This window comes from Argiope bruennichi, chromosome 1, assembly GCF_947563725.1.
Source record: "Argiope bruennichi chromosome 1, qqArgBrue1.1, whole genome shotgun sequence".
Taxonomy (NCBI): Eukaryota; Metazoa; Arthropoda; class Arachnida; order Araneae; family Araneidae; genus Argiope; species Argiope bruennichi.
In genome coordinates, this window is record NC_079151.1 from 25890018 (window position 1) to 25902111 (window position 12094).

General features: G+C 27.2%; 1 protein-coding gene across 3 annotated transcripts in view; it reads right to left on the minus strand.

Annotated features, from left to right (window-relative positions):
• Positions 1-6707: 6707 nt before the first annotated feature.
• The window catches only part of LOC129965389 (irregular chiasm C-roughest protein-like), a 358817-nt gene continuing 353430 nt past the window's right edge, over positions 6708-12094 (minus strand). For 2 of the 3 annotated variants that reach the window (XM_056079232.1, XM_056079239.1), the window contains one exon: positions 6708-7505. In XM_056079232.1, the coding sequence (XP_055935207.1) occupies positions 7452-7505 (54 nt within the window). In that variant the 3' untranslated portion in view covers positions 6708-7451. Of the gene's footprint in view, positions 7506-8968; positions 9021-12094 lie in introns of all 3 variants that reach the window. The other variant, XM_056079247.1, reaches the window with a different exon arrangement.

Here is a 12094-nt window from a genome sequence, read left to right on the forward strand (position 1 = left end):
AAATTAGAATATGAATACAATATTTTAAACGTAACTAAAGTATATTTCTTTGAACTACTAATTTAAAAGAAATTATTCACAATCTCGCCTTTTCTGAACGTTTATTTTTTCTTAATATTTCCTCTATATCAAGTTTTCTTAATTAAAAAAATTATAATTCATGTCAATTTCTCGACTCCTTGTAATCACTTGAATTCCAAAATTTGTTAAGAAATGAAAAAAATATCCATCGCATATGACAATTTAAGAAATAAAACCAGAGTAATTTTATAACCTATATATATTTTTTAAAACCCTGAGCTGTATAAAATTCATATTTTCCTCAATAAAACGCATATTAAATGTATTTCGAATAGAAAATGTTTTTATACAATCTAACTTTTAGAATAAATTATTATATGAATTTATTAATAAATTAAAATAAAGTAATATTAACTGCTCAGGGCTTTTGCCATTTTTTTACGATTTCATTTAAAGGTAACTAATTATTATTTATCTGCTATAGAAATAATTTTCAACAAATAAAAAAAATTTCTTAATATATAATAGTATTATTTTTATTTTGTATCAACAAGTTGTAAATGAGTTTTCTTTATTACATCAAAAAATTCTCCTGGTTATATTCAGTTTATTTTTTTATTTACATATAGTCTTTAAATATTATGAATCTGAATAATTCGTATTTTATTCCATTCACTAATTTCATTGTTTTAGATAAATATTTGTTCAATCAAATTTTACTTAAATTTATGAGTGTTTAGTTATATATAGAACCTTTCTTTGAATAAATGTTCCTGTAAAGGTTTCAATGTATTTAACATAATTATCACCCTTTCGATAATTTTAAAATAAGATATATTATTATGACTGATTATCTTTTCATATGCAATAAAAAATTTGGAATTATTTTAAATCATTTGAAAAAATGTGATATTTTAGTTTGTTAAATGGGTTCTCTATTTGTATTTATATTCAAGAAAAGTGTTGATACATTTAAATATTTTTTGTTTGTTTATGATATGATTTGTAATAGCTGGAGAATCTCAATTAATCCTTAGTATATTGTAAAATATTAAAAGATATAAAATAAATTACCACTTTAACCCTTAACTGGGGACTTGCGTTCTGTGAGACCGCTAGCGATGAATTTTTGGTCACCCCTATTCTATTTTTAATTCAATTGAATGGATTTACCCTGTAGTTTTACCCTTCCTGTTTTATGACCAATACACGTGCACTTTTTCAACCGATTTCAGTGGATGCTTTTTAAAATAATTCAGTTATTTCTTTAAGCGCGGTCTCTAAGATCGCACCTCCCTGTTAGTGTCTCAGTAATGAACAAGGCTTAGCAGAGGGCGCTAAAACTTAGGCCCATAAATATCATCCAATTTACTGATCTAATTTGAAGCAGTATTCCAGATACTTTTCAATGAAGAAGAAAATGATTTTAGTGATAAGTATAAGTGTAATTTTCAAGAAGACTTTTCGATGAAAGTTCGCATTCAAAGGATTCTGATATGTATGTTCAAACATAATTAATTTTTCTAGTGATAAGGTATTTTGAAAAATTTATCAAATATATTAATATAGCAAGATATATATATATACAGAATTTAGAGGTTGATTTTTATATTAGTTCTTAACTTGCATGTTTAAATTACCCAAGAAATCCGTGCTGTGAAAGTCACACAAGCCCATAAAAAAGGGCCAGTTTTAACCATTGTCATTTTTTTAAATTTTTTTTTTTATTTTTCATACATTTGTTGAATTTTACTTTATATTGTCTTCTATATACCTTCATGTATTGTATAAATAAATATGATTTCAAAAGTAAAAAGTAATGTGTTTTTTCAAGAATATTATTTATTGTAACATGTAATTTAAGAAGAAAATGTATGTTCGAACGCATTTACTTTTTAAAATTATAATATATTTTGAAAAATTTCTAAAACATATCTATATCAAATTTCTAAAACATATAAATATCTGCAAAATATACTTATAGTTTTTCATACTAATACATTCATTAGAAAATTTAATTTGAGTATAAATGAAATGCGGTCTCCTAGACCGCATCTCCCCAGTTAAGTCCTAAAATTTCACCTCCCCAGTTAAGAGTTAAATATTATGGTGTTGCATATACTGGGGACACACACACGCATGTGTGTTTCTTGAAATTTGTGAAGCAGCAGTCGTTATGTTTTTTAACGATTTTTATTATCTAGACTTCCATGGATATAGTCCATTGTTTCCAAAGAATTCCCTCCATTAAGAGTGGCGAAGGCACACCGGCAAACCGAGTAAGGAAATAGAAAGGATGAAAAAGAAAGCGCGAGAACGATCTTCAATCTTATAAAGCTTTAGAAGGAGTTTACAGGCATCAGGATTTTGATTCCATGGGTCTACGCAACTCCAAAGTGAAAATCAGAGTGGAGACAGAGGCCGAACGATTAAGAAACCATTTTAAGAGCACAGGTAATTTGAAATTTTACATATGCTAACAACTTATACTTTTATGTATTTTATATACTTTTATATATATATAGTCTTAATATTCAGGTAAAAGAAAAGATAATAGTTATAAAAGTCACTGTGGAGGGGATTTATTTAAACATTTTCTTAATCATATGTGTGTGTGTCATATGTAGTGATATATATATATTGGTTTTAATCAAAATTTTCTTTTCCTTTATTTTAGTACTAAGACTTTTAAGTTTCACTTTTGTTAATGCATTTTAAAAATTACAATTTCGGCAAAAATATAAACACTACATTTAATGGAAACATTGAAGATAGATTTTTGGTGTAACATTATGCATATTTAAATAATCCTCATTATTGTTGAAAATAATTTTTGCATTTGATAAGGCTTTGGATTTTAATCTCTAATTATTATTCTATATAAAGAATTTACATTTAAAATAAAAACTGTTTGATTTGGTGCTCAATACTTCTCAATCGAATAAAATCTGGTTGTTATATCATTCATAAATGAGGCAGCCATTGTTGATGTTTCTATATTGGCGATTCCAGTTGTACCAATTTCTTATTACATAATATTACATAATCTCATTTTATACTGAATAAAACAGTCATTTCCTTATGGTTTATATAAATGCTACAGCAGTGGATAGTTTTTCATATTCCCTCAGATTATTTATAAAATTTAGCGCTATATAACTTCACATCCTAGACGAAATAAATCTTTATATTATTAAAAAAAAACTATGCAAACATTCGTTCTATTCTGTTTATAATTGGTAGATAACGAGTCATCTCACCCATGATATTTGAGGTTCGTTTTGCCAGTGCTGTTTGAAATATTTAATGAAAGTAATAAGCATTTATTTTGTAATTGACAATCAAATAACGGCAAAAAAGGGAAATAATGCTTTATTTAACACCAATTAAAACAATATTATTTGTTAACCCTTAAATGGGGAGGTGAAAATTTAGGACCTAACTGGGGAGGTGTGGTCTACGAGACCACATTTCTTAACACTCAAATTTAATTTTCTAATGAAAATATTAATATAAAAGTTTTCGTATATGCTCTGCAGATATTTTTCTTGACATATAAATATGATTTAGAATATTTTTTTCAAAATATATTATCATTGAAAAAAGTAATTGCGTTTGAACATATATTTTCTTCTCAAATCACATGTTACAACCAATAATATTCTTGAAAAGACCTATTATTTATTATTTTTAATCATATTTATTTTTCCAATATACAAAGGTATATAGAAAACCATATAATAGAAAATTCAACAATTATATGAAAAATAAAAAAAATTACAATGGGTATTTTTTTTTATCGGCATCATCGGTTTGCGAGGCTATTTAAACATACAGGTAAAGTACTAGTATAAAAATCAGCCTATAAATTCTGTAGATATTTTGCTTGGTATATTAATATATTTTAGAAATTTTTCAAACTACATTATGACTAGAAAAATTAATTATATTTGAACATACATATCAGAATCAGTCGAATGTCAACTTTCATCGAAAAAAATTTCTGTACAATTATCGTCATCACTAAAATCACTTTCTTTTTTATTTAAAAGTCTCTGCTTCATAACGAGGATAAGAAGGTCGAATGATATTTCGAGGATCTAGTTTTAGCGCCATTTGCTAAGCCTTGTTTAATACTGGAACACAAAAAGGGTGGTGCGGTCCGCACAAGGAAGCAGCTGAATTATTTTAAAAAGAATCCGTTGAAACCAGTTGAAAAAGTGAAGTGCATTGAAGGTTACGAAACAGGAAGCTAAAGGGTCAATCCATTCGATTGAGCTAAAAATTAAATAGGGGTGACCGAAACTCCATCGTCAGCGATCTGACAGACCACACCTCCCCAATTCAGGGTTGATTCTACTTTTAGACATGCCGTTTGTGGCAACACTAATGAATAGCTTTCCAGTTTGTTTATCTTTTTCGAGTCAAGAAAAGTTTTCTCGACTTGCAATAATCTGAATACCTACGAAATACATGTGTTAACCCTGCATTATTTTTTAAAAAATAGTAATGGGATGTCTCACGAAGATTCTCAGTGTGTGGTCAGGAAAATTGAGCGCTACATTTTGCACGTTGAAAAGTTGACAGAGCGCAAAATAGGCGTAATTGTGCATAACTGGGTAAAGGCATGTATTACTACAGTTTCAAGAAATGTAACAGATATATCACTCAGAAAAAAAAAAACACCTATAAATTTGGCCTTCCAGTTGTTCAAAAATGGGGAAGATACATTACATTTTCTTCTCCTAAAAGTCAATTTTGGCACGATAATAGTGAATTCATCCAATGTAATTATGTAAACTGAAAATCATTTACTGACTCAATGGAAATACTTGATAACCGGATATAAACATATGTTGTTTTTACTTCTCAAAAAAGAAATTTCTCTACCCACTTTTTTTTTAACCATTAACGACGGAAGCAACTATAACTGCAACCACGACCGCAAGCATATGATTAAGAAGAACTCAAAAATGGAGGGCAAAAGCCCGCTTTGCAATAATGATGTGTGGATTTCTAGCTCTTACTTTCTAGGATTAGGACCTTTGTGTCTGTCTTAATGTATAAATTATTTTGTTTAAAATAAAATTTCATAAAAATGTTTCTTGTTTCATAAAAATCTCTGTATTATAATTTAGGATTAGTTGACCAAGTTATTAGGCTTTTTTTTTTAGTAATTACAAAAAAAAAAGAAAATCTTTGTGAAAAGAATAAGCTGCCTCTTTTTTTTTAATTGAGAAAAAAAATAAACATTTAGAAAAAAAATGTAAGAACAATAGCTAAAAAAGTCTATACACAAGTACAGTTTTACATTTTATTTGTATCACTTAAAACTGGAAGATTTTTAACAACATGTTTATTGGGAAAATCCATGCAACTCATTCAGCATAAGAAAAGTTACATTTATACTTCCCATTATTTTAATCAATTTTCTCCATTTTAATGAAGCACCAAGTATTCTCTCATAATTAATCATGATAGATTTCAATGTAACCAATTAATACAAGGTTTGAAGTATATAAAAAATTCTGTTTATATGTACACACACAGTAGTACCAAAACGTTAGAGCACTGGGAATACACTATTTTACAGCAGCGGTCTTCATTTCGCTATCTTCATAGGCTTCGTGGTTAGCAGTTCTTGTGGTTTACGCATTTTTTTCCTTCTTGCATTTTTTAATATCTCATGGCTAAGAAAAAGAAATTATCTATTTATTTTTTTTCATTTGTTAACTAGCTGTAAGAATATGAATTACAAATACAGCTATAGATTGCCGAAAAAATGTTGCTTAAATCCCAATGAACTTATTGTCATTGAAACTTAAAAAGAATTTCCTGTAACTTATTTTATTCTTTTACGATATGGATCATTTGTTATCAATGAGGAATCAGGGTTCTCAATTACTTTCTAGAAAGTGTATAACTGATTCTACAGTCTTGGGCAAATATTAATACTTCTAAAGGCTTCGTACGTAATGGGAACTTTTTGTCATATGTATCGAGATACAAAAATATATTTTGTGCTTATTTAACTTACAGATCTGAACTAAATTGCTTTAATTGCAAATGAAAATGAATGTAGCAATTTTGTTTACTTATTTCCGATTAAATTCCTGAGGATTAATAATAACGAAGTATTATTGATAACCATCCTTAGAAGTTCAGACACCTGATGTTTTTTTTTTTCTTAGTGTGCCTCTTTTGTAAATGATTCGATATCTCTAGGAGAGATGTCAGCACTATTTCAAAAAACGAAGTAAAATGTATGTCTTTGGGTCAGAGATTGTGTGAAATACAGTAGCTTCAATCATCGTCTTAGAATTATAAATTCTGAGTTCTTGAACAGTTTATATAAACACAGTATAGTGTATGTCTTTTCCGTAAGCCAAGGCACAACATTGAAGTAACTCACATTGGCTTCCAGCTCTATGCATTATGAAATAGTTTATATATTTGAGTTATCAAATGCCTTATGTCTATTGGAATAAACTACTTGTGAAGCATTTTATTGATATTTTAATTACTCATTTATTGAGTGCATTAAATTTGATTTAAAACAATCGATTTTTATTAAATATAATGATAGACAAATTTTAACAACGCATAGCTTGCAATAAAGAGATTAAAAATCATTTATAAATTAAAATAATATTTTATTATTTGTAAAAAAATATTATTTTCTTGCTTAATAAATTAATAATAATTCCCTTCAAAGTTCTGAAATGATGCTGTTGATTTTATTCAATAATATATATATTTTTTTCAAAATATATCAATCGAGTACTTATTAATAAACCACAATAATTTGTTTCAAATACCATATAAGATGCCTTATTTTATATTTGAATCTTTTTTTGTGCAATTATTGAATATTTAGGAACACCCTATTGTTGCATATTCCAAATAAAATTAATTTATTCTTTTCTTATGTCTACGCTTTACAGGATATTTTCTTAAATGCCAGGGCAAGCAGTACGGAAAAACCAAATGTTTTAATAAAACCCAAAAACCGCTTTGTAATAAAGCTATATTCCAATTACGATTAATACCTTTGTAAGATAACTACCACAAAATAAAAAAAAAAAATGCAAGAAAGGAATTCAATAGATCGCTCCTTTTCTCCTGTTCTAAATAAGAAATCCATAATGAATAAAACTGTAATTTCCGAAAGAGGATCATTTCTTTTATGTATTTCCTCCTCCATTAAGATATGCCCAATTAATTAACCCAGAGCTGGAAGCCAATAGTGACTGAAATCTGCCGCCTTGAACACAGTAGTGTGTCTTTCATATGCAAATCCATCTCCGTCAGCCCAATTTTATGAATTTTCGGAATGGAAACACTTCAAAACACGTCCTTCTTTCAAAAGACAATCGATCAGAATTGTCTAAACTTGCTGGAAACTATCCTTTGGATCAAACCGTTTCACATCACACTGGCGTCGAAATGGTTGTTCTTCTACCTCGAGGGGGTGTATACACCTCCTAAAACAAAAATTTTAGATATGTTACTGGTTATGTTCCTGTTCATTCCTTGATGCAATTAAAATTTCAAAAACACATCAAACACAAACATCATTCAAATGCTGTAGAAAAATGCTAATATAAAGTATATTATGTATATGCTTTATTATTATTGAAGAAGTGAGAACAAAACTGAATATAACGGAGTGATTTAGGAATAACAGAACGCAGGCTAGTTCAGGTAAAATTATATTTAAGACTAATGAGTTACAGTCCCAAACAATTAGATACAACACAATTAATACATAAAACAATTTATATAAATCTTAATAACACTACATTTCCGACGGCTCAATGTTGACTACTTGTTTCTTTCTATAACCTTTAGAGGGCTATCGTTCTATGAGTATTGACATCTAATATTACTCCATGTTATATTTTGTGTTTAATAACCTGATTTTTTTATATTATTTAACCATGATTTTTTACAAATAATATTTCTTTTCAATTCATCATGAAAAATACTGAACCAAGAAATATAGGATATTAAAATATATATCTAATATTTTTCATGCATCAATAAATATAATAATATAATTATGAGTATATTATCATATAAATATGACTTTATATGGCAATAATTTATAAAACTGGTGTTAAATTATACTTTATTTTTTCTCATTTTCAGTGATTTTATGTAAGATTAGAAAATTTTTTATAGTATGCATCCGACACAATGATATGATATAAATAATGAAATCATTCTTCAGAAAAAGAAAAAAATAATTTCCAACATTTCACGCAATTGTTTAAATTAATTTTAATTCCTTTAAAAATCAAATATTACGGATAAAATTATTTAAAATTTATGACTTCAGTATTATAAAGACAACCCCCATAAAACATTGTTAAAGTTGTGAATTCTTTTATATTCTAAATGATTGATATTTGCTTAAATTATGTATTATTATAGTTAACTATTAATGCTTATTTCTCTCTAAAACATTTCATGTATATATGATTTCGGATTAATATTTTGAAAAGAAAACATATAATTTCACTAGTAAAGTTCTGATTAAAAAATAGAATATATAAGTTCTACTGATTAATTATCAATTCAGAAAATAATCTTTGCTTTGCTTTGGTAGAATACAAGAAAATTCACATTTAAATCTTCAATTATAAAACGCTCCAAAGAAATAATATAATCATCTACTTCTATATACTAAACTACGGAATGTAATGTTTTTATGACTTCAATCAATAACGAAATTAATTATTTTTTTTATTATTATTATTGTATTTTTCATTCCTTCAATATGAATTTCCTTTACGTGAAAGGCATTTTGACACCAGATGAATATATTTTCAAAAAAAGAAGCAATAGCCTTGAATGGCAAAAACTATAAAAACACTTAACTGGGATTTTGATTAATTTTTGATTTCAAAAAATATTTAAAAATATCACTTTAACATCAACTGACCTGATGAGAGTCTTTTTCTTGGAACTCATGGAAATTCCGTTTCTATATAATACTGAAAATATATTCAAATGATGAAAAAATGATTAGAAAGAATCAAAATAATGGAAAAGATTTTCAAAAATTAACTCAAAATTAAAGAATAAAAATTTTTTAAAAAGCGCATATGAATTAAAAAATTTTAATTATGCGAATAAAAATCGTTGAATAAAAAAAATGGCCAAAATGATTTTCTAGCCTACCCTTTTAAGAGCAATTGATGAATTCAAAAATGTCTGAAAAACTTCGCCATTGGAGCAACAATATTTTCAAATGTATGCAAAGTATATATAATTAATGATTTAGTCTTTTTTTTTATAGAAAGAGCCAAAAGCGTAAAAAATAAAGCACTATTAACATGCTACGCAAATGCACACGTAGTTGCATTGTTATGCATAAAGATTTTATCAAAGCAAAATCTAAACTAATAGAAATGAAGTACACATGTAAAAAATATTAAAAGATATATTAATATTAAAATATCACAGTTGATTAAATCAATATTACAATAATATGTAATTCAAATACAACATTTTTCACTTACCGTTTTTAAAGACATTACAATCAGTTACTGATAACAAGTTATGGGAATAGTATAACAGAAAAGTAAACTGCTTGACTATTCTTTTTATTTATGATTTCTGCTATGCTAAATATAGTCGACTGTCAATAAATTTCAGATATTTTAAAGCCTTTTTCAAATAATAAATATTATTTATTGAAATATAAATATTCGGAAAAGCTGAAATATATTTAAAAATCAGTAACAAAACAACATAGTTTAAGATAAGAAAATTAGTGTTTGCTATTATCCAAATATGAATATCAGGTAGTGTCTGAAATTATAATTCAGATATGCCACTGGCAAAGAGCTAATCTAATTGTTGTGGAGAAAAGTAAGGGTTATTTCAGAAAATTACTCTTTCCATTTTATTTATCCTGCTTTATTATTCCTTTACTATCACTACAACAGTTCATTTCTTAGCTGATTGCTTTGCATACCTATAAAAACACGCGATTGCTTTTGAAAAATTATCAGTTTTTAACAGTGCGATTTATTTCACCGATAGTATTTCTTTTTCTTCAGATTAGGGTGAAACAAAACACTTAAATACAAAATTGCAGCTAATTTCAAGGAAGATCAAAAAGCAGACAAAAAATAATTATTATCTATGCAAATAAATATTACATATTTATTAATTCTAGTCTTTTATGTATTCTTATAAATTTTCAAAATTAGAAGGGTAAAAACAAATCAACATTTAGATATGAAGAAAATTTATGATACGACTTGTAGTTATAAAGACATTTTCGATTGAAATTTAGACACATGTGTGTTAAAGTACAAGAAAATTCGTTGCATATCTTACGTAAACAAAATGAATGAAGCACATAATTTTGCTACATGTGTAGAATATCCAAAAAAGAAGGCGAATAGTACTAATTAAACATTTTAAATTAAAATTAAGTTTTTTAGCACACCAACCCGATCTCCAACTTCAAAAAACAATTCTAAATTTTCTTGGCTTTTCGTTCGGCATCAAATAGAAAAAAAAGACTACCGGCATTTCCATTCCCTTTGCATGCGTAATAGTGAAACATGAAACGGAATTTAATGCATGGATTAAACTTTCATAATAAGCCAAATAAAATTTTAATAGACGAGAAGAAACTTTACCTTTTCTCTTAAAGATAAATACTTTTCTATGCTATTTATATGAAACCAACTCTACAGCTACTGAGAGAAAATTACTTCTAATTGATCATTTCACATATTGCTTAAATCAAACTGATATAAATAAGTCTATTTTGATCAAAAGATTTTAGAAATCTCACTTTTGTTTCAAAAATATGGAATACCATGCCTAAACGGCAACCCGTATATTCGGTTCAATTCAATAGAGCCAATGATCATAAACGAATGCTAACATCAAAACAGTTGTCTTGAATTAATGAATATCAATGGATGTCAATAAAAAATAACAGTCCTTTCATAATTTGCAATAGGTATCATTTGCCAATATTTTCAAGCCTTGCATTTTAAGCAGAAGAGAACTGTGACCATTTCGCTATGTGTTTTTCAGAATGGAAATATCATATTGAAAATACTCTCAATCCTAAATTCGATATTAGGATCAAAAGTTCACGATACTTAAAACAACTCAAATAAAATATATTACTCAACTAAAGAATAATATATTTTGGCGTCATTTATGTTTGATCAACATATTTTCGGTTACTAACAGCTTTATTATTCTAAAACATATTTATCATCATCCTGGGTCTTCTTCTTCCATTCTTAATTCGATATTAGTATCAAAAGTTCACCATACATAAACAACACCCAACTAAAGAGTAACATATTTTGACTCCATTTATATTTGTCAACATGTTTGTACTCATCTTGGCTCGAACCATCCAAAATTAGCTGAAGAGCACGCGGTTTTATGCAAATTTTCATCCTGGATTTTGAAATATTAATAGGTTATGATAATGAATCGATACTAACCCTAAAAGTTCGATAAAAAAAGCCCTAAAAGTTCTACTTTTATAAATCAAATTAAACGAAATACATTGAGTTAAAATTCTTATATTTCTCAGGTCAAATTTGGTGCAAACTTTCTCAACGAATGAAATTAATCCACATGATTAAATGAGGTTAGCAGTTGAAATCAGGGAAAAAAATTCCTTCAAACAACAATTCAAATTACTGCCGTTCTGTTCATGAATTCCGAAATAGAGAGATGGCCTTAGAAAAGTGCATTATTTCACTTTCAATTTGTGAAATGTATATATTTTGCGGTGACTATACATGATGCACTGATATAGTCACCGCAATAAATAAACGGGATAGTATACAGTGATTATAGATTTGTTATCAACTCAATGGAACAATAGATGGACAAATCTGTCACACATTTTAGTTTGAATAGCTAGTAGTTAACTTCAGTCTATGAAAGCTTTAGAAAACTTTAAATAAAATGATAAACTCTTCAATTTTTAAGCAAGAATCAATTTCAATTTAATATTATTATGTAAATTTTAAGTATTTCCAATTGTTTATTCAAACAAAGAAATGCAATTCCGCTG